Below are 24,111 nucleotides of genomic sequence, written 5' to 3'. Positions count from 1 at the left end.
AAAATTTTCCTTCTTTGGCTTATGATAAATACTGTGACCCAGGAGTGTATGGTATGACCAAGAGGAATGTGGGATTGATAAACCTATTCATATGTTTTTCCAATTAAACAGAGATGATTTTTCATCCCCCCCCCTCATCTTCTCCCAGCCATCCCCCAAAAATCACATCTGAAAAACCAAGTCTACAGCCAGTGATTTCTGTCTTTTGCAGTTCCTGTTACAGCTCCTATCATTAAAGATATTCAAAGTTCGGGGCCCGACACCGTGGAAATTAGTTGGTCTCCACCACTTTTCCCCAGTGGATTGATTGTTGGATATAATTTACTGTTAACCAGTGAAAAGCAGGAATTGCGCACAGCATCCAGAGGTCAAAGTTTCCAGTTCTACTCCACCTTTCCAAACACCACTTACAGGTACAAAAGAAAAGGTGATCAGCTGGACAGAGTGTGCCCTTAGTGTCATAAAGCAGGCAGTAGAATTCCTACAATCCAGAAATCTGTGTGTGTATGTGGGGTGAAGGTGGTTCTGACTAGCAGAACACAGTGCACATTAACATTTGCTTTTGCAGAATCAGTGGGCAAAATTCTCTTCTCAGTTGTGAAAATTGGCGTATCTCAATTTAAATCGATGGAGTTGTTTTAGATTTCCTCATGTATAATTGAGATCAGAATTTAGGCAAAAGCAAATCACTTTGGGGAGTGGGGTGACAATCTGATGCAGTGCCAGAATGTGGAATTTTGAATTCAGTAACCTTTATATTTTTATTTTTTCCCCTCCTGGTGCACATTTCTGTTGTGTTCAGAGAATTATAGGGGAGCCCTCTTCTAACTGATTTAGTTAAACTGAAGGGAAATTTACAAATGCTAAACTCCAAATGGCCACGTTCTGCTCTCAAAGGTGACTATAGATCTTCCCTTGAGATGAAACTGAGTTGCTCACATAACTCTGAGGGCAGCATGTAGCTATGTAATTTATTAGATTGTGTTACCTTATCTTGCAAAGCTAGTGAGTTCAACTCCTCATCTGATTATATTTTTATTAGAATTTGTCCCTGAATGACTTTTTTAAACAGTTTTTTCCACTGAAGGAGAAACATGATAAGCATTTGAGACTCAATTGTTCTACTTCAGAAGGCATTTTTTCAAGCATTTATAATGTTCCGTAAAATCTCTCTTTGATTTACTATAGGTTTACCATCGTAGCAGTAAATGAGGTTGGTAGCGGGCCACCTGCAGAAGCTAATATCACTACTCCAGAACCCACAGGTACACACGCAACATATTCCTTATAGTTTCCTGGTAACTGGTAACTAATTCTGATTCACCTTGATTATGGGATGTACAGCAGACTAGAATGATAGTTAGACTGTACGCTTTTTTGGGAAGCGACTGTCTTCTACTCTGAGTTTTTACAGCACCTATACAATGGAGCTCTGTTTTTGGTTGGTCTCTAGGCACTACCGTAATAAACGTAGTAACAACAACAGTTTGGTTGTTGGGCACAAAAACTCAGGCTGGTACAAGTGACAAAAAGGTGGACCAATATCAAATGGGTGTGAATGAGACACCCAAGTCAAATATGACGACGATTACTGAAAATCTTATTAGTCATATAAAAAAGTTCTACCAATCCCAAAGGATCGGACATATTACCTCCCAGGTTAATGAATATTCCAGATCTTACCAAAATACATGTTTACAGCTAATTCTTATTAACTAAACTAACATTTATTAAAAAAGAGAGAGAGAGTACAATTCTTGAGGTTCAGACTCATAGCAGAGATGGTGAGCTTTGTAGTCACAAAGAGTTCTTTCAGAATTAGTTTATAGGTTATAGTGCAATATTTATATTCAGAGTGGTCCAGTCAGAACTGGGATCTCAGCCCTATGGCTTGAGCTTCCCCTGCATGAAGCCTCAAGCAGATTGAGATGACAAAATCAGGCCCCAAGCGTCCTATATACAGTTTCAGGCCTCTTGTGACAGTGCTTAGGTGAACAATAGGCACTCATCGGGACTTTGAAGTGGACCCATTTCCTAAGCATCACCAGTAATTATCTACAAGGATTAACATATGGCAATTGCCAGTTTTCCATCATTCTCAGGTGATTTGCTATACACAGCGATATCCTATGTTTACAGTTCATTTAAATGTTAAGGTCTCCTTTTGATCTCTGAATTAACAGAATACAGCATAAACAGGGATTGTTTGATTACATTGTTAACCTCTATCATTATATATGTTAACCTCTATCATTATATATGTAAACACACAAAACCACAAACGTTATCTACCAATATGTCTTTAAGGGTTGAATTTATCCTGCAAGATGCTTAACTGTTTCTGGCCAAGTGTCACAAACAAATTTCATATTAGACTTTCAAGTCAAAAATTCCAGAATGATCTCATGCAAAACAACATCAGATCATATCCTTTTTTTGCTTTTTCTCTTTCTTTGTTCTTTTTTTCCACTAATGCCATTTCATTATACAAAAAAAAAAAAAAAAAAAATACATTATAGCCACCTATCTATCTGAGCCTCTTAAGATATTTTACAAATATTAATTTATTCCCAGGGAGAAATATATTAAGGTAGAGTTATGGATGGGAATAAAAGCAATGTTACCAAACTGAAAAAACTAAATGCTAGAAACTCAGGAAATTCTCCATGAAGGTTACAGTAGTAGCCTTAATTCTGTTCCTAAATCCTCACCCACCTTCCACCTTCTGTGGGTTGGAGACACTGAAGCTATGTCTACATTAGTGCTTTTTAAACTGATGTTAGTTGATTGCCAATTGACTCAAGTTGTCTAACACACTGGTACATGCTGGACTGGATACTCCACTAACATTTGTTCCAGGGTTAACTGAGCCCTGATCACAAACATATGTGTGTCCTGAAACCAGCATTTGTGGAGTCTCCAGATTTGGATGCACCAATGGTTTGGTTAACTTGAGTAAGTGACAACCAATTCATTTTAATTAAAAAAATCTCTAGTGTAAACAAACCCTCAGTAGCTGCCACATCGGACTTTAGTTTGCCCATTTGCATATCTGAATTCTAACAATATGTATATGATTTGCATGATGATATAACTTGGACCTCCTCAAGCCTATGTCAAATACAGAATGGTTTTTGTTACATTAAGGAAGATCTGAGTACTTAGGAATTGAGCCCCATACATTAAAAAGATTGTGTCTGGCCATTGTGCAGGTATATGGGTATGGGGCAGAAGTATAGGGGTTTAGCTACCACAAAGATTGCCTTACTCTTCAACACTGCCTGAGAGAACTGTGTTCCTTGGGGATGATGTAGCTGACTAGAACAGGAGTACTTGGGGCACCTTAGAGACTAACAAATTTATTAGAGCATAAGCTTTCGTGGACTACAGCCCACTTCTTCAGATGCATATTGAGTGAAATATGCATCCGAAGAAGTGGGCTGTAGTCCATGAAAGCTTATGCTCTAATAAATTTTAGTCTCTAAGGTGCCACAAGTACTCCTGTTCTTTTTGTGGATACAGACTAACACGGCTGCTACTCTGAAACCTGGTAGCTGACTAGGTCCAGGTTCCAAATGTCAGGCCGTGGGAAGAGAGCATTCTTAGAGTTGGGATGCTGGTTATGGAGCTCTTTGCCAGAAGGAATCAGACTGAGTCCAAGCCTGATTGCGTTCAGATCAAAATTCAAAACATGCCGTTTGCTACAACCCACAGAACTGATACTCTTTAAAAATATTATAACAATAATTCTGAAACATGCAAGCAAACCAAACTACAAACCCTGCAATCACAAAACCATTCTCCTCTGCTCTGGAAGACTGGAGAGAGAAAAACTCTCCATTTTAGACTTTGGGCAATTTTGTGTATGCTTACATATAACAGTGATAGTTGCTATATAAACCTCACAGAGAAGGAAATTGCTTCCTCCCTGCTCCCTACACAGAAGCCAGGTGAAATTGCTGTCCCTACGCTTCCCCTTCTCTAATCACTAGGCAATATTTCCTGTACTGGAAGACAGAATTTGCCTGTATATGAAGGCATTGGGCCTGATTTCCCACTGTATTACCCTAGTTTTGAAATGAATGAAATTATACCAGTGTAAAACTAGGGTAACACAGTGGCAAATCAGACCCAAGATCTTTGTTCCTTATTTCACCAACTGCTTCTGATCTAGCTGAAGATCATAGTTCTCATCACAATATTGTCCCCAGCAAGAACCTCATTTCCCTTTCTCTCACAACTTCCTGTCTCACTCTCGGGGGTTGCTAGGTAAGGTGAGCTCATTTAAACAACACGTGTTATATCACAGATAAATCCAAAGTTGTACATCTAGTAATAAAGAATGTAGGTCATTTTTATAAGATATGGGACTGTATCCTGGAAATCTGTTACTCTGAAAAGGACTTGGGGGCCATGGTAGATAACCAGTTGAACATAAGCTTCCACTGCAGGGCCCAGTCCCCCCTGCTCCAATGACTCTTTAATTATTTATCCACAGTTAACAGCTTCAACAGGAGAGACTGATGGAACCCCACATCAAAATATATCATAGCCCAATGGTTAGGGTTGGTTACAGATCCCTGTTCAAAGCCCTGTTCCTCCTCAGGCAGAGGGGGGACTTGAACAGGGGTCTCCCACATTCCAGGGGAGTACCTAATCACTGGGCTAAAAGTTATGAGGTGGGTTCTCCCCCTCCTGGCTGTTTTGTGTGAACTCTCCTGAAGGGCCCAATCCAGTAGGTGTGCGCAGAAGGCGTCTTCTGGATTGGGCCTTGCATACGACTTATGTGGCCGAACGCTTTTTGTCCCCTGGTTTGTGAATCACTCTGGAGCTTAGGTGGGAGATAAGTGCCCAGGCTCCTAGAGGAAGGCACTCAAGGGCCAAGATGTAGGCACTGAGGGAACTTTTTACTGCAAAAACTTAGGTGCCAAGTGAGCTGAGACACCTACAGGGTTCAGCAGGACCTTTGTGCATCGCAGTGGTCCTGAGACTGGGACTTGGGTTCCTAAAACAGGGACTGACACCTAACATCTTTTGTGCATCTAGGCTTACGTCCCTCAGGTGTCATTGGAAATCAGTAGACCCTCAGTGGTTTTTGCTAATGGCTAAGGAATCCATTGCAGATTACTGAATTTTGCAAGTTAGTGAGTATGCGAACAGACCAAACCTATATGGATAATATATCACCACAAAATGTACTTTTTCCATTTATTTAACAGGTTTAGTTTTAAGAGAGGCAAGTTGGGGAAGGTAATATCTGTTATTGGACCAGCTTCTGTTGGTGGAAAGGACAAGCTTTTGAACTTTCCAAAGTTCTTTCTCAGGTCTGGAGAAGGTGACCAGAATGTACCTACTGAATACAAGCTGAGATAGATAATTAAGTATAAGGGGTTCACACATGCTGTACGAGACCACTTAAAATGAAGTGGGCAGTTAAGGGTTAGCAGGCAATTTTTCCAGACTCGAGGAAAAGCTTTGTGAAGCTCGAAAGCTTGTTCCTTCCACCAACAGAGGTTGATCCAATAAAAGATATTACCTCACTACCTAGTCTCTTTCATATCCTGGGATCCACACAGCTACAACAGCACAGGGTTAGTTTTAGTCAGTGATGATAAGCTGCGTAGCAAGAAAGTATATATTTTGCAAAAGTTGTCTAGCCTTAGTAGTTTTGCATATCATTACAGCACTCAGGAATTATGTTTTTGCTGGATGTGGTGGTGGACAGCCTTGTGTCTGTGGATGTGTGTGGGCATGCAAATAGTAGATTGTGGATTAATGATATGCAAGTTAGGAAAATTGCCCTCTGATTTTCATTTCTGTTTTCTAGCTTAATTTTAAAATTGTTTTTTTAATTGTCAGTTAAGGAAAAAGTGAAATGGCTCTTTCTAGCCAGAAACCAATCTCTAAGAAAGAGATCCATGGAATCTTTCTTGGAAGTCGCACAGTGCCTTCAGAATGATGTCATACACCACAGTATTACAGGTTAGTTCTTTCTCTTTCTCTCTCCGCCATAGATACTGATACAGCTCCCACTACTGCATTATTCAAGTGCCTACCAAACACCAGTGTGAGGTAGGAAGGTTGTCTGAGACACAGTGCAGAGTTATCAAAAGAGCCTCTCAAAAGTGACTTGGGACTTAGGAGCATAAGTCTCATTGCAAGGCAGTAGAACTAAATCCAAACTCACTTGAGTGCTTTTGAAAATGTTATCTTTGGGAGATTAAGTGGTTTTCCCAAGGTCACCCAAGAGATCTTTGGTGGAACCTTGAACTGAAGTAAGATCTCTTGAATCCCAATCTCATGCCTTATAACTACAAGACCTTCACTCCTCCAAGCAGCTGCAGTCTCCTTTTTGTAGCTATGTGGGTGATCTCAAACTCTTTTACCCAGCTATTTGAAATCATTTTAGATACCAATCATATGGTATTGAAGGAGTTCAAGGAGTACCAAGAATCTGTCGAATGAAATTGTGGAAAGAGAGGCAAAAAAAGAAATCTGGTGGGTGAGATTTAGGGCAATGTGGAGGGAGGTTTGCTATGGGTGGCAAGCTTGTTAGGCAGTTGAGGGGCTCAGTGAAGAGGAAGGAACCAGGAGATAGAGAAATCTCACAATGGTCAGGTGTAGGTACGGCTCAACAGCTGAAGATGTTGTGCCTTTGCAAATGAAATCTCTGAAGTTTCTGATGTTCACTGGGCCATAACCAGAAAGGAAGACAGTAGATGGGAGTGTGCTCTCAGGGATGTTGACATACTGGGCCAGTTTCACTCCTTGTTTATTCTGGTTTCTGGCAGAATAATATCCTTTAGGAGTGTGTATAGATAGAGGGAGAGAAAAATGGCCGCAATTAACCTTGACCTGGTGGAATACATGAGGGGGCCAGCACCCCCAATAAATGGTCAGCGCTGCAGGGAAAAGGATGTAGCCGGAAGACCTGGAGAATGTGCCGATTCAGCCCCTCCTGCCTCAGCAGCATATGGCTAAGTCATCACTGCAGGTTAACCAAGAGTTAAGCAATCATGGGTTAATCCATGCATGGTAGCATAACTGTTTAGAGCACAGCCACATTGTCTATAGCTGCACGCAGCTGAAACACCCTGTGTGTGGACTGGTGCTTTATCTGGGCATGAGACATTAGACAGGTATCTGGGCTCATATCCTAACAAGGGTGCCTACAGGGCTCCTTAGGATGCTATACCCAGCAGAAATGAGAGCTGCCTCAGGCTACAGCAATCTCCCATCACATGGTGGTGGTGCAGAGACTGGTAGTTCTCTGACAGGGGATGAGCCCCCACCTTGGGCAGAGTGAATTGTGCTTTGTGTGGTGAGATGCAAATTGCATCTCTGGGCAGCAGGTAGGGTGAATTGGTGTCAATTGATCTGTCTACCTACTAATTTGTCTTTCTAGCTAATCTATTCATTGGTTTTCTGCAGTGCCCACTGTAGTATCAGTTCTAAGGGCTGTTGTGTACAATCGTGCCACTTTCAAGGATTGTGGGAAATATTGTATAGTATGGGAATAAATACTAGAATTGGGGGAGAGAAATGTTAATATTTTTTCGGGTCATGTAAGGTTTCAGATTGAGAGCTGCCCACCGCATTCTATGACATTATTTTTTAAAAGTAATGAAAAATCAAAATGTGTTTCTCATATTAACCTTGTGTGTGTGTGTGTGTGTTGTCTTGCTGTTTCTAGGGATTTCTGTGAATATTTACCAGCAGGTTGTCTATTTCTCAGAGGGAAATTCTATCTGGGTGAAAGGAGCTGCCAGCATGTCTGATGTGTCTGACTTAAAGCTCTTTTATGCTGGCCCAGGGAAAATTACATCAATCTCAGCAGACTGGCTTTACCAGCGGATGTACTTTGTCATGAATGAGAAGGTTGGGCTCCGGAGCTTAATTATTTTCTTAATACTTATGAACTACTAATGTGTGCCCTATTTTACATATGGCAATAAAGAGCTCAGGGATTATGGTAGGGATGTATGGCGTACTGTTGACTATTATAATGTTTTTATTTTTAATGTAATTTTTTTTGTCAAAAAAATAGGACAAAATAGTAATACTTGCCTCACTGTGGTCTACAGGCCTCTCAGGTCACATTAAAAGTAAACTGACATCCTAGAATTCCAGCTTCTTAGATAATTTTTATCGTGAAAGAAAGTCATGTCATTTCTGACACTGACTCCACCTGTGGCTTAAGCCTTTGGTGGCAAGTCATTTAATCTTTAGATCTCAGTTCCTCATCTGTACAGTGCTTTCTTACTGTACCTTGCAGGGGTGTTGTGAGAATTAGTAAGTTAATAATTAGAATGCAGTTTGAAAGTGATAAGAGATATTTAAGTACTCAATATCTTCTTGTGATAATGAAGGTGATGCAGGGTCACAGCTGTTTTGTCCTGAGAGAAAAAAATAGATGGTAACCCTGTGTTTAATTCTTCACTCTTGAAACTTTAATGACTTCAGAAGTGAGGTCCTGGTCTGGCTCCTTTGCTTCTCTCATGCATATGAGACAAAGGGGGAGAAAGCTGCCATAAACAGGGATTCCTTGTGCCAGTGCCTTGCCACTCCACTCATTGCCCAGGGTGCTTATCGGTAGAGGATGAGATGTGGCCACAGATGTCTGCACTCGTGTAGCCTTAGGTTAAAACAACGGCTGTAGGAGTCCATTGCAGCTAATGTAAGTTAAAAAAGGGATGAGGCCAAACTGGTCCCAGGCTGCTCTCAGGATCAGCACAAAGGTAGTTGTAAACCACCACCTCCCCTCCCCTCCCCTGTCAGATTCTGCTCAAAGCATAGCTTGGCTGGACCCCAAAATCTGGTCCTTCGTTTTCCTCCAGCTTGAAGACCGTGAGGTAAGTGGATAGTGAATGGACAATTCCTTCATGGTAAGCATTAACAGAAGGCTTGGCACAGTGAGCAAGCCTTGTAATTGAATGATTGGAAATGTAGGTGCTTAGAAGTGCTTGGAAGTGCCTTAGGTTATTGTCTGTCTCTGTTCTCCCCTGTAGGATGCTCAGGTCATGTTGCTGCTCATCAGTAAACATGCTACTGATACATAAGAGCCTGTCTCTTTATTCCGATTCTCTAGGTATGTGTCTGTAATTTAGAGAACTGCACAGTAGCTGAAGATATCACTTCTCCTTCCATTACCTCCCCTAAGAAAATTGTAGCTGATCCATATAATGGGTAAGATTTTTCTCCTTTGATGACTTGGTGTCAGATGGGCTGTTGATCTTTTCGGCAATCGTCTTCACTTGGTTGGCTATCTAGTCGCTAACCTCTTCAGAAACTGCCCCCTACCCCCTGGTTGGACAGACTGCCAATCTTGCTCCTCTGTTATTCTTCAGTTTGCTCACTCCTCAACACGTTTGATTTGTTTCAGTCAGGGTATGAAGTCTTTCCAATGTGTGAAGTGTTTAGAGGCATTGTATTTTTTTTTAAAGACATTGAATTTGTTCATCAAAACCATTGTTTGAATTTTAAATGCTTGTGTCTAACATTTGATCTATTATTTGAGTGCTTTTTTCATTATTTTTATCATTATTATTTGATAACTGTTATCACCTAGGAGCTCTAGTTGTGGATCAGGACCTCATTGTGCTAGGCACTGTACAAACACAACAAAAGACAGTCCTGCTCCAATGGGCTTATAATCTAAGTATAAGACAAGAGACAACAGATGGTTACCAACAGAGGAGGGTGAGAGCACAAGGAAACAAGAAGGCAATATTGATCAACATGATAGGCTCAGCACACCAACTTGACTGTTGTCAAGTTTTGTTAAGTTTTTCTTATATAAATCATGGGCCAAACCCTCAGCCGGTGTAAATCAATGTAGTTTTATTTTACATTGGCTGAGAATTGGGCTCCCTGTATTTAATTTTCATAGGATATAAATAAATATGAACCAAAATAATTTCCCTATATTTTTTAGAAGGACAGGTGTGTCTCTGAGCCAATAGACCACTAAAATATCAGTGACTCATCTATACTGTGTTGTATGGTGTAACTACTGTGGGCTGATTTGTTCCATTGTTAGGTATGTCTTTTATCTGCTGGAGGATGGAATTTATAGGGCAAGCCTCCCAGTCAATCCTGGTCAGGTCCCTGAAGCTTTGCCAATTGTGAGAATCGACGCTCTGCAAGACTTTGTAATAAACTTCCTGTCCAAAAGACTAATTTACTTCAACAAAACTGATCAGTCCTTTGTGTCTGGTTTTCTGGATGGCTCCGAATTTAACATCCTGCGACCTCAAGTTTCATTTAGAGACATAGAGAGCTTTGTTTATGAGAACAATACTTTCGTTGTCACAGACGGCAGGGCAGTTTTCCGTGAGGAGTTGTCTCCAACTGGGATCAAAGCCTTTAATGAATTTTTGGTGGATTGCGATTTTACCCAGGCCGATTATTTTGGATACAACAACTTGCTTTCTTATGGTGCGGCAACACAGCCTTATCCTTTGCCAACTCATCCTCAGCTTGTCACAGTGCTGTTTGGATCAGACCAAGCTGTGATCTGCTGGAGACCACCTCAACCTACTATTGGAACCAGTAAGTTCTATTGTTCCATCCTAAAGGTCCAGTCCATGTTCCAGTGTACTTAATGGAAAGATCTTCCTGATTTTCCTTTCCCTGACGCTGGTGTAAATCAGAAGTGACTCTACTGTAATCTGTGGAGTTACATTAATATGAAACAGGTGTGAGAGAAAAACCGGGCCCAATAATTTACGATAAAGCTGCCAAAATTTTGAGCAAAGATTTACTGATAAAATAAAGAATAGACCTGGACAAATGAATGGAAGCTTAATTGTGTAAGGCCTTGTCTACACTACGAGAGTAGTTCGATTTTACTTGCATCGAATTTTTGTAATCGATATTGCAAAGTCGAACGTGTGTGTCCACACTAAGGACAGTAATTCGACTTTGTGCGTCCACACTAACGGTGATAGCGTCGACATTCGAAGCGGTGCACTGTGGTCAGCTATCCCACAGTTCCCGCAGTCCCCTCTGCCCATTGGAATTCTGGGTGTAGCCGGCAATGCCTTCTGGGTAACAAAATGAGTCGAGGGTGCTTTTGGGAAACTGTCGTCATCCGTCCATCACTCCCGCCCTCCCTCCCTGAAAGCGCCGGCGGGAAAACAGTTCGCGCGCTTTTCCAGTCATTGACAGCGCGGACGCCACTGTACTCCGAGCATGGAGCCCGCTGCGACCATCGCTGCAGTTGTGGCCGCTCTCAACGTCTCGCAGCTTATCATAAAGGTTTCCCTGAGGCAGATGCAGAAAAGTCAGGCAAGGAGGCTACGGCACCGCGGTGATGTCCTGAAGTCTGAGAGTAGCACAGACCTGTCAGAAAGCAGGCGACCCAGCGCCGAGGACATCACAGTGGCAATGGGTCATGTTGATGCCGTGGAACGGCGATTCTGGGCACGGGAGACAAGCACTGAGTGGTGGGACCGCATAGTGCTGCAGGTCTGGGATGAATCCCAGTGGCTGCGAAACTTTCGCATGCGGAAGGGAACTTTCCTGGAACTTTGTGAGTTGCTGTCCCCTGCCCTGAAGCGCAGTGACACCCGGTTGCGAGCTGCACTGAGTGTACAGAAGCGAGTGGCCATAGCCCTGTGGAAGCTTGCAACGCCAGACAGCTACCGGTCAGTCGCGAACCAGTTTGGGGTGGGCAAATCTACCGTGGGGGTTGTTGTGATGCAAGTAGCGAAGGCAATCGTTGATGTACTGCTGCCAAAGGTAGTGACCCTGGGAAACGTGGAGGCGATCATAGATGGCTTCGCAGCGATGGGATTCCCAAACTGCGGTGGGGCCATAGATGGAACTCACATCCCTATCCTGGCACCGGACCACCAGGCCACCCAGTACATTAACCGAAAGGGATACTTTTCCATGGTGCTGCAAGCACTGGTGGACCACAGGGGACGTTTTACCAACATCTACGTGGGATGGCCGGGCAAGGTTCATGACGCTCGTGTTTTCAGGAACTCTGGTCTGTTTAGACGGCTGCAACAAGGTATTTACTTCCCGGACCACAAAATAACTGTTGGGGATGTGGAGATGCCTATAGTCATCCTCGGGGACCCAGCCTACCCGCTAATGCCCTGGCTCATGAAGCCCTATACTGGCGCCCTGGACACTGAAAAAGAACTCTTCAACTACCGGCTGAGCAAGTGCAGAATGGTGGTGGAGTGTGCTTTTGGCCGTCTCAAGGGGAGATGGAGAAGCTTACTGACTCGCTGTGATCTCAGCGAAACCAATATCCCCATTGTTATAGCAGCTTGCTGTGTGCTCCACAATCTCTGTGAGAGCAAGGGGGAGACCTTTATGGCGGGGTGGGAGGTTGACGAAAATAGCCTGGCTGGTGATTACTCACAGCCAGACAGCCGGGCGATTAGAAGAGACCAGCGGGAAGCGCTGTGCATCCGGGAGGCTTTGAAAGCAAAGTTCCTGAGTGAGCAGGGTAACCTGTGATTTTATAGTTTGTGTACTGAGAAGCTAAACCTGCCCCCGTTTCTTTACCCAGGTAATGTTGACTATCCTATCCAGTTACATACCCCCTTCACCCCCCCTCCAACACACGTGTCGAAATAAAAATAGTTCTACTTTGTTAAAGCACACCGTTTTCTTTAATACTGTTTTAGCGGGAATTTTTTAAAACTGGGACGCAGACTGTGGTGCGGGGCGGGTCTAGTGTTGTGATGCGAATGCAGCTTCTAAACTCAAGGATTGACAGGCTCCGCTGCGGTGGGATGCTTGTTTCAACGGAGCCTGTCAACCCTCCTGATCGGGACTGTGTGTATGGGAGGTCTATTTGACTTTGTGGCAGGGGGAGGACGGTTACAGATCCCATGCTGTGTGGCTCTGTGATCCTGTCTAAGGACCGGCGCTTAAGATCTGTAACTGCCCTCCCCCGCCACAAAGTCACAGAGCAACCCACCCCCCCCAACATTACATCAAAACAACCTCCCAGACTAACCGGGGCAACTAGTCACTGCATCACTGCACTGTGTATGTGCCCTGCTGCTGTGCCTGCCCCCGACTATGTACCCTGCCAAAGGAGACTGTCCTGTCCAATTTCCAACCCCCTTTCCCCTCCTCCTCCAAAAGAACATGATTGAAACAGTAGTTAACAGAAACGAATTTTTTATTATCAACTACACATGGCATTGGGAGGTGAAACTTGGACGTGGGCTTGTGTCAGGCGGGAAGGAAAGAACTTTTCAAATTTTGGGAAATGAGAGCCTTCTGCTACTAGAGCTCTCTGCAGGGGTGGAGTGAGAGTTAGCAGGGACTCTGCCGCCTCTCCTTCTTTGCACTTTGGGTGAGGTGGGTATGGGACTTGGTGGCGGGGGAGGGCGGTTAGAGATGGACTGCAGCGGGGCTCTGTCCTCCTGCCTCCGTTCCTGCAGAACATCCACAAGGCGCCGGAGCGTGTCCGTTTGCTCCCTCAGTAGTCCAAGCAGCGTTTGAGTCGCCTGCTGGTCTTCCTGCCGCCACCTCTCCTCCCGATCCATGTTGGCTTGGTGCATTCGGGTCAAGTTCTCCCGCCACTGGGTCTGCTGTGCTGCCTGGGCTTGGGAAGAGGCCATAAGCTCAGAGAACATGTCCTCCCGTGTCCTCTTCTTCCTACGCCTAATCCGCGCTAGCCTCTGGGAGTGTGATTCCAGGCTAGGTTGTGAGACAGTCGCAGACGGGGCTGTGGAAATGGGAAAAAGGGAGTGAATTCCTCAGAAAGATAAATGTAGTTGTGAACAAAGAACATAGTCTTTCTCTGTGAACAAGACCATGCACAGCACCTTTCACATGCGCACTCAGCACAAGGTCGAATTCTCGGCCTTCGCATTCTGTGCCTGGGGTCTTGAACAGCACATTTGAGAAGCGAGGCAGCACAACGGAATTTCTGTTGCAGGCAGACATGGTAAGCCGTACACTTGTGGCAGTTTAAAACTTTTATATTACCACTGGCCTCATTTCACATTTAAATCAATGTCAGTCCCTGCTGCCAGCAATCCGGCAAGCGGGAACTCTGCCCCTGTCCCACCCCCTCGCGGCTGTCCCCGGGAATGATCCCTTTCGGCTGCCCCTCTCCCGCCTCCACCGCGTGGCTGCAAACCAGCGGTGACAGTTCTGTAAAGGAACGGGAAAGCAGTCCCAACACTAACATTCCCCTACCTAATTAAAAGCAGGTCACCATGGCCGACATCACCCTGATGAGGATCTCCGAGAGCGACAAAGAGAGAATGCTCCGGGAAAGCCTCCAAAGACCAGGGCCGTATGCCGCCCTGCTGTGCAGAGCAATGATCCCCGAGTACCTGATAATCTCGTGGCGCGGCAACGTGTCGTACTTCGGAGGACCCAATAAGGCCGCTCTCCCCAAGAACCTCATGCAACGGCTTTCAAGTTACCTCCAGGAGAGCTTCATCGAGATGTCCCAGGAGGATTACTGCTCTATCCCCGCACATATAGACCGCATTTTACTGTAGCTGCAGTAGCAGGGAATACACAGTAGAGCGGCTTGTGCAGGACAATCACTGAAAACCGGACATTGCTAGATTTCTTTTCAAAACTTGCACTGCCCCTTACTAAACCGTTAAGCGCCTAGGGCACACTAATCATGAACAACCCATTCTTTTAATTGTTAATATTCCTGTTTTGTTAAAAATAAATGTTTAGATGTTTACAACACTTACTGGCTGATCCTTCACCAGATTCTGTGTCCGGGGTAATGGCTGGGGACGCTTCGTAGGGGATCTCTGTAAGGGTGATGAAGAGATCCTGGCTGTCGGGGAAATCAGCGTTGTGAGAGCTGCCAACTGCCTCGCCCTCCTCATCTCCTTCCTCATCTTCCCCGTCCCCTAACATGTCTGAGGAACCGGCCGTGGACAGTATCCCATCCTCAGAGTCCACGGTCACTGGTGGGGTAGTGGTGGCGGCAGCACCGAGGATGGAATGCAGTGCCTCGTAGAAACGGGATGTCTGGGGATGGGATCCGGAGCGTCCGTTTGCCTCTTTGGTCTTCTGGTAGCCTTGTCTCAGCTCCTTGATTTTCACGCGGCACTGCGTTGCATCCCGGCTGTATCCTCTCTCTGCCATGTCTTTAGAGATCTTCTCGTAGATCTTTGCATTCCTTCTTTTGGATCGCAGCTCGGAAAGCACGGACTCATCGCCCCACACAGCGATGAGATCCAAGACTTCACGATCAGTCCATGCTGGGGCTCTCTTTCTATTCCCAGACTGCACGGCCATCACTGCTGGAGAGCTCTGCATCGTTGCCAGTGCTGCTGTGCTCGCCACGATGTCCAGACAGGAAATGAGATTCAAACTGGCCAGACAGGAAAAGGAATTCAAATTCAAATTTTCCCGGGGCTTTTCCTGTGTGGCTGGTCAGAGCATCCGAGCTCGCACTGCTGTCCAGAGCGTCAACAGAGTGGTGCACTGTGGGATAGCTCCCGGAGCTATTAGCGTCGATTTCCATCCACACCTAGCCTAATTCGACATGGCCATGTCGAATTTAGCGCTACTCCCCTCGTCGGGGAGGAGTACAGAAGTCGAATTAAAGAGACCTCTATGTCGAACTAAATAGCATCGCAGTGTGGACGGGTGCAGGGTTAATTCAATTTAACGGCGCTAACTTCGACATAAACGCCTAGTGTAGACCAGGCCTAAGTCACTCAGTCTTTCTGTCTTGCAGGGTTTAAAAAAGGCTGCATCTTAAATCATGGGGTGTAATGACTGCAGTGTTGACTACTGCTATCACAGTACAGTCACACATCTACCGTAAGTCACACATGGTGGCTGCTGGCTGGCAAAGTCTACTATCAGCTCTACAACACACGCAAGTGTGTTTGAACCATGGTGCTAGAAGCACAGCTGGTGCTGTGAAGACTACCTGCCACTCCTGGTTAGGTTGTTGGGAAGGGCATGAGGTACTACCATGGCACCAGGGACTAAAGCAGTACTAGTTTTTAATTTTCTCCCTGGCTGATATCTCTGATATTGGTAGCTTTGAAATGGATCTCTAAAACTGCAGTTTTCCTGGCCTCTATTGAAGTTTCTTGTCCAATAATGTGATTGTCTGCACCGTTCAGGTCCTTCCGCCTGGCAGAACTGGACTTACATTGTGAAGGTATCAGCACAACATGGTGCTGATGAAGATCGGATTGTCTCCAATATCAGTGACACTAGGTTTACAATGAAAGGGCTGGCTTATTCCACAGCATATCAGGTGTCAGTGAGAGCTCTATCTCCTGCTGGGGAAGGACCCTGGACAGAGTCTTTTAGGGGCACCACTTTAAAAGAAGGTAAGAACTACTTCACTGAGTAGTAAGGAGAAACTTGTCCTGTGCATACTCTCCACCTGTCGAGACCTAGACCTGAAGAACACCAGGGGTTCAATCTTCTGCTGTGCCTACTCTTCACATAGTGACACGAGCAGCTGGGACCTCTTTTAAAGTGCTTGGGGAACAGTGAAAAGGGTGGCATTTGAAGACCACCAGTGGCAGGTGGCTGAGCATGGGTGCACCATCGGAAACAGTTGAGTATGCCCGTCACCATGTAATGAATGGGAGTGGGTGGCTTACTGGGGAAATGCAAAAGGCCCTCTGCAAGCATGTGTACAATGGCTCTAACCTGTACACTGTTGAAATATTTATTTGAACGTAGATTACATAGAATAATACATGTGGAGAGGAAAGGAGGGGCTCATGGTTAAGTCACTGGAGTGAAGCTCGGGAGGTCTGGGATCAGTTCCTTGCTCTACCACAGATTTTGGGCTTTGGGCAAGGCACTTAATCTCTCTGTGCCTCCATTCCCCATCTAAAAATGGGTGTCACATACTTCTTTTTTTCTGAGCCTTTGTCTCTCATCTCAATCTGCGTATTGAGATTTACTGTTCCTAGGGGCAGAGCCTAGTTCTTACTATGTTTTTGTACGGTGTGCCTCTGATACTGGTTGCTGGAACAGGAAAATTGCATAGTTACAACTTGATCGTTGTTTCTCAGTTGAAGAAGAACCTTATATCTTGGCTGTGGGGGACGACGGACTTTGGAAGCAGCCGTTGGATAGTTTTGGGCCAGGAGTATTCTTCTCTCCTAATATAAGAAATGTCTCAGGTAAATACTGTCCAGGCTGAGTGTTCCTGTAGTGGACCTGTCTGCATTGATCAGAGCTCCCCACAGTGGATGAAAGGAACTGAAAGATGAGAACTTTCATCACATCTGACTAGACTTTGAATGTGCAGTGAAACAGTTTGAACTGAACTGAGTTTGAGGCAGAAGCTCCTTGCACTCCCTGGGCTAGATTCATCCCTGGTGAAACGCCGTGAACGTGAGTTACACTAGGGATGAATTAAGTTCCCTGGGTGTCTCTCTACAGCTGTGTAACCCCCAGGGTTACAAAGTAATGCAGTGCTATTGTAATCAGTAGGGCTACACTCATGAAAATGAGGTCAGTGTAGTAAGGTGATTGCTGTACATAAGATAGATCATGATGACGATCTCCCTGTCAATTGAGTTTTAGAGCTGAGCTGTATCAATCCTTGTACATTGTTCCTGCATTTGTAGCAAGTTTGACTTGTTTCAGTCTTAAGGTATACACAACACCGTAAGTGTAGACAGAGTACAGACACTGCACGACCCCTAGCATGGGTATAAATAGCAGTGAAGACAGTGAGGCACTGCTTGAGTGAGTAAAGACACACCTGAACCCCATGGTATATACCTTACACAGCTCTCTACATGCCCAAGCACTGCCTTCCCCATCTACACTGCTATTTTCAACAGTGTACTGTCCTGCTGCCTACCCGCTGCCAAAGCCTTTCCACACCATAATGGAAGGCTCTGGCAGCAGAGAAAGGCTCTGGCAGGGGGAGACAGTGGGGAAAAGGCTCTGGTAGCTCTCTGCCACCAGACTTTTCCTCACTACCTCCCCCTGCCAGAGCCTTTCACTGCCACATCTAGCTACACACCACACTGTGGATGCATCCTGCCTTTTATGGTGGCATATAGCTACATGTATCTTGCATGCTGCCACTAATGTAGACAAGGTCTTGGTTGGTTGGATATTTTTAATTGTTCTTGAAAAAATTGTAGTTTTATTGACATATTTGACAAATAGCTGCTAGTATCCTTCTTTCTTGCTTCAAGACATGGACTGGTATAATGACACTCTCTACTGGAGCAACTCAACAGGGGAAGTTCATATGTGGTCACTGACTAGAAGAGCTGGTGCCATTGAGAAGTTTCATATATCTGACATCAGAAAAGCGAGGATAGTGGCCTTTGATTGGTTGGGTCAGTATTTGTACTGGGCTGGCAAAGCAAATACGGTATGTAAGAGTGTTACACTGAGGATGAACTAAAGTAATGAATAAGAAAGATCATTAAATAATATTTGGGAAGGTGTTTATTACCTCCTATAACTTGAGCTGCTGTTGACCCTTTACTTTTATAGTAGATCGACTTGTAGCAATTACACCTTTCTTTCCATTGAGATATTTCCTTTTCCAGTTATGAAAGAGCTTGAGGTGAAATGTAATTATTAATTAAAGCCAGGATACTGACCTGCAGGTGCAAAATATACAAATAAAATATACCAACAATAGTTTCATAGCCGTAGTGCTCAGCTAAAGATTGCCAACTGAATCTCAGTTCATGAAGAGATGTACATTTGTATTTATCCTTGTATTATAACCTTGTGTAGCAAATTGTAAGTGTTTTGTTAAATATAGGGGTGGATTTTCAGAAGTCATCTCTGATGTAGTACTTTGATATTGTGTGCCCAAATAGCTGCAAATGCACTCTATGCACCCACAAATCAGTTGCTTAGCCATTTCAGTTGTATAAAATGGGTCTGCATTAAAAATGTAGTGCTAAGTTATGCAGTGCTATAAAATTGTACCTGTAATTACTTGAGTGCAAAGTTAGAGGCCCTTCTGAAAATGAGAACCACAGCTGTGCATAGTTAGTGCAAACTGGATGTGAACTCTTATCCACTCAGAAGGCTGGTGAAACAAGGACGATAAGCGGGATTAGAAGTTTTAGTTTTTGCTTTTGTCACTTAATAGCAGATCCTAAATACTAATTTTGCATAATTCTTTATGTGATACTTTAAACACATGAGACTGAAATCAATAGCTGTGAAATAGTCATATACATGTATTCAGATGCCTGTGGCTGATAACTAATGTGTGAGGAGTTACACTGTTTTCTCCTCGCCCACCCCCAGATCTACAGAAAATCTCTGCTGGTAGGACACACAGATGTTGTGGTGCATGTTGCATTCCTGGTGAAGGATCTTGTGGTCGATGCAATCAATGGCTATCTGTACTGGGCCACAACTTATTCAGTGGAAAGCACCAGACTGAATGGAGAGCACTACCTTATGTTACAAGAGCAGCCACGGTTTTCTGGTAAACAGGTGACTGATATTTTAAAAGGAGTGTTTTAGTGTCTAGCTGCATAGGATACAGTCAGTATTAGTGCTTGTCGCATCAAATATAACAACACGGCTTTCATTTGTTATTGGGTGTAACTTGTACTTACACCGTAATGGTTAATTCATACAATTGTTACTTTATTCCTGGAGGTACAAGTTTGAATAACTGTATTTAACAATATTTGTGTTCATTGAGTTTTACATTTCAGTGACTGCCATTAGAAAGTGACCATTTCCCTACTGCTATCACATAGAGTGTGTGCTAGTTTGACAGAGCGGTGGTATCTCAAAATAGCCTTGTACAGCAGCAACTGTTGGCAACTATTGACATTTCAATAATGACCAGTGTAGACCCTGAAGATCCTCAGCTAGTGTAAATCACCTGGGCTCCATTGAAATCCTGGCCTTGAGTGTTGAAAATGAGATTTAGAGCAAAATATTGTATTACCAGTTTCCTGCTAGTCATTTTGCCATCTCAACCCACACTGTATCCACTGTTTGGCTTTTGTGTCACAGCCAGTAACTAGACTATCACTCACATGAATTTTACCTGTCTGTAAGCAAGAAGATGGACAATGTGTTCTTCAGAGTTTCCCTTCCGTTCCCAAAATAGAATTACTCTAGTGGTCGGTTTTGACTCTTGCAAACAAATTAGTCTGACCATAGCAAGTTGTTACCTAAAAAGTAGATGAAGATCCTGATTCTCCATTGCTTCAAGGCAGCGTTTTACCATTTCCCCAGCTGATGTATCTGGCCATTTGAGGATTCCTTTTGCTTGAAGGGATTGTCAGTTGATACACAGCCACAGTAGCCATTTCTGTGCCATCTGAGCGCTGAGGTAGCTGGAGGAAAGGCATTGTGACCTTATGCCCTCGGAAAACCCTGTCTGCAGAAATGGATCCTGGGGGACACTGGCAGTCAGTGCAGCCAGAGGACTGGCCCATGCTCATTAGCCCCAAGATTAGGGGAGTGCAAATTTGGCTCAAAGCTACCTTTCCAACCCCCGTTCTCAGCTGCATTGGGCACTTTTCAGGAGCAGCCCAGGATGTGGGGCAAATCTTTAAATGCACTGTTTTTCCCTATGAAAAGGCTTTGTGAACTAGCAGTCACATTTAGGTCCAGCACCATGAATATTTATCAGCACTTGGCTGAAAGCTGCCTTCTTTCATGACATGTGCTGAGTCTCTCTCTTGGGAAAAAGTCCCTGTTCTCAGAGCTTGGATTAGTCATAGCCAAATTATCATTGAAGAACTCAAGAATACCAAAAAAGGCAACCTGCTGTGGCATACATCTTAAATGTTTTCTTTAAAATGTATCCCTTCCCGATACAGCTTTTTCCTTAGGATTATACAAGATATGCTCCCATTTTACACAGATGCTGCTCATTATCAAAGATCCTTTTTGAACTCCAGATGTTTCCAAATCCACTGACTTCTTCCTGCTGCCTTCATCACAGTTCCTGGAATCCTTAAACTTTTAAAAGTATTTTTCCTCTCCCTAGAGGGTAACCACTAACCAGCTGGGTTTCTAGGATGTAAAACTTAAATACTGGGCAGAACGGGTTTGTCCTTTTAAAGGTGACTAGCAATTCAAAAGTTCAGTTAATGTTATTGGGTCTTTTTTGTTACATCCACTCTGTGTGATCCACTCAGCTAGAACATCGAATGGCAAATTCTAATAGTACAATAACCATATTATAATCCTAAATACTGAAGAATTAAGAAGTTTTTGCCACACAGAAAAAAATTTCCATGGTGCAACGGATCAATGGTCCATCCAGTCACCTGCCTTACACCCTACCTTGGATGCTGGCCAGTGCTGACTTCTTTGCTGGAAGATGTCAACTTCCCATGCCCTGTAGTGCGCCTAACTGTATCAGATTTCTCCCTGGTGATCAGCTTCTGCTCTAATGCATAAGGATTGATAATTTCTACCTTAAAAATAATCGTTTCCGTTTGTTCTGCCCTTATCATCCTTTTCTTTGAATTGTTGCAATAGCTCCCCACATCCACTTCAAGCTTCTCATCCTCGATGTCAAGGCCCTTGCCACAACTCTGCAGCTGCCTGCTTAGTTGTTGTTGACATGTCACTCTGGTGGCCATTTCTGTGCCTTGGGTGTTACCACAATGCAAACAATATAACAGCTAATAATAATTATTATTGTCCCCTAGCTATTGTAACTGCAGATGATAAATTTAGTTCTATGAATAACTAATTATTTGCTGAAATTTACTAAGCTGTTTTAAAAACAAAATTAATAGACTATTAAATAGGTCATTGCAAGATCTTCAACAATCCATAACTATTCACCTTTTGGGCTTTAAACTTGAGTCCTGGAGAACATCTCTGATTTGGTATTTCACTGTGCAGGGCTGAGATGGCTAACTATTTTATCCAAAACTTAGACTTAGGTAGCACTTTATAACCCAGACCCACAGGTGGTGTATATTGGCATAGCTCCGTTGACTTCTGACTTACACCGGCTGTGAGGATCTGGCCCAGTATGTTCAAAACGCCATATAAACATTGATTAGTTAATCTTTACAATATGCTTGTGAGGTCAGTAAATTATAAAGGAGCAGCAAAGCATGCTGCATGCAGTATGTGCCAGAACCCTGGTGAGTACTGCCTCATGACATATAGTAAATCAAGGGTTATTTCAAGAGGCTAAATTTATGTTGCATCTTATGATATAGGGTTACATTGCAGGATAACAACTATACATCATGTTCAGAGATTAATGTCTGTCACACCATGGAAAAAATCTGTCTATTTTTGTAGCACATGAAAGGGGAGGTGTTAAATTACTGCATGACCCCTGAATATGAATAGTATACATTTTTCTTTGCTTTAATGTAAGTATTAATGGAGGGAGATGGACAAGCCTGAATTGGTGGAAGAAGGTAGTTGTGGTAAAGAGAAGGGGAGGGGAAAAAAGGAGCCCAAAATGGCTAAGGAACATAGATGTGGGACTGGGGCGCTCATGAGAGACAGGAAGACAAAATTTGATGTAGAACATGTCAGTGAGAGCAGGTAAGAGGAATAATGTATATACTCCAAATCTGACTACACACTCTCTCATACCAAAAGTAGTTTTTACAAAGGAAATCTACAAGAGCAATAATTCAAACGTTGATTTTCTGACATGCAATATCAACAGGAATGTGATGGGAATTGCATAAGAGTATGCAATATGACATTTCTTTTTCTTTTCCTAATGCCAACATCTTTTGTATCTGATTAGTGAAGAGTAAAAGAATGGATGCTATATTCACATCCATAATTAAATCTTAACTTTAAAAAATGACATAGACCTATTGCTTGACAAGAGAGTAGAGGTTGGGAAATGTCGAGGCAAAATTTCAGAGTGGTGTCAACCTTATCTCTAATTTTGCACTTGCAATTTTGTGTGTGCAACAACTTGCAGGCACAATTAGCTGAGGGTTCACATGATAGAATTCAGCTACCTAATTTGTGGATGCAAATCTTATTTTCACTCACAAACCAGGTTAATTCTTATTTCTATCGTTTGTGCACACAGTATTGCACATGCTGTTGACTGCAGGTATGAAATTATATGATTTGTTTGGAACATTTGGTCTAACTTAAAAAAACCAACAACTTATTTTTGTGCAGTGTAGGTGAGAGTAGGGATAAGGGGCAAGAAGAGTCCTCTAATGTTTTTTTTCAGATTACTACTAAATACAAATGATGGCACGCTGCTCTAACTGAAATTTAGCTATTTTGAATGTAAAACTTTTTTTTTTCAACTAATTAGCATATTATTTTCCATAAATAGTGAGCTCAGACTCTGTACAAGATGCCCTTCTTTTGATTGCCCAAAAGTGATATAGCTTATGTAAAATCAAACTGTAAAAACACAATTGGAGACTGTGAAATATTACTCTAAAGAGTGACACTGCTTTTCAGATTGGAAACCAACAAAGTGTTTTGGACAGAGGACATTAAAATGCCAGAGGTGTTTATGCAATTTTAGGTATGGAAGGTTCGTTAACTAACTGATATACTGCTACAGTAATATCTGAGCTACTCAGGTGCTACAGGGATGAGCAACATAGCAGATGCTTAGAAATATAATTAAACACTTTATATAAAATCCTCAGCTGCTGTGAATTGGTGTCACTCTGCTGACATCAATAGAATTATACTGATTTACACCAGCTGAGGATCTGATCATCTGTTTATTGTTCTCCCTTTTTATATTCTGTCTAATTTAGACTGAAAAATCATTGTGATAGAGACTTGTCTTTTTTTTTTTCTTTTCTGGTAAAGAGCCATTCTCTCCATGGTTCTGTATAATATAAACAACAATGATGCAACATATCTTTCAGAATTGAAGGGCTTTTTTCCATGATGTATTCGTTTTGTTCACTTTACTGATTGGATTTTTCTGTCTTGTAGGTAGTTGCTCTAACCTTGGATCTCAGTGATGGCTTCCTGTACTGGCTTGTGCAAGACAGCCTGTGCCTAAATCTGTACAGAGTATCACTTTGTGGAGAGAGGTAAGGGTATCTGTGTGTCTCTCTCCTCCTCTCCCCCTCTAAAATACATTGAACAATCAGAATTCCAGTGCATCCTTTCTTCTGTGTTTCTGCTTTCTAGACTGTAAGGGCCTCAAGGCAGAAACTCTGTATTTTTTGTATATTGTAC

At 43.3% G+C, this 24,111-nt stretch overlaps 2 protein-coding genes across 2 annotated transcripts in view; one reads left to right on the top strand and one right to left on the bottom strand.

Annotated features, from left to right (window-relative positions):
- ROS1 (ROS proto-oncogene 1, receptor tyrosine kinase) overlaps positions 1-24,111 on the top strand; it is a 95,877-nt gene that overhangs the window by 18,404 nt on the left and 53,362 nt on the right. Inside the window, 11 exon segments of the mRNA XM_042847618.2 lie at positions 212-413; positions 1,189-1,265; positions 5,860-5,982; positions 7,694-7,878; positions 9,089-9,186; positions 10,040-10,551; positions 16,095-16,307; positions 17,007-17,117; positions 18,150-18,331; positions 19,231-19,422; positions 23,863-23,963. Coding sequence (XP_042703552.2) covers positions 212-413; positions 1,189-1,265; positions 5,860-5,982; positions 7,694-7,878; positions 9,089-9,186; positions 10,040-10,551; positions 16,095-16,307; positions 17,007-17,117; positions 18,150-18,331; positions 19,231-19,422; positions 23,863-23,963 — 1,996 coding nt within the window.
- LOC135982324 (uncharacterized) lies at positions 13,133-15,626 on the bottom strand. The gene is made up of 2 exons (XM_065588389.1): positions 14,697-15,626; positions 13,133-13,702 (listed from the first exon to the last, which is right to left on the bottom strand). The coding sequence occupies exons 1-2, from the start codon at positions 15,271-15,273 to the stop codon at positions 13,227-13,229; spliced, it is 1,053 nt and encodes a 350-aa protein (XP_065444461.1). The 5' UTR covers positions 15,274-15,626; the 3' UTR covers positions 13,133-13,226.

Source organism: Chrysemys picta, chromosome 3, assembly GCF_011386835.1.
Source record: "Chrysemys picta bellii isolate R12L10 chromosome 3, ASM1138683v2, whole genome shotgun sequence".
NCBI classification, from domain to species: Eukaryota; Metazoa; Chordata; order Testudines; family Emydidae; genus Chrysemys; species Chrysemys picta.
This window is presented reverse-complemented; position numbering and strand designations above follow the sequence as displayed.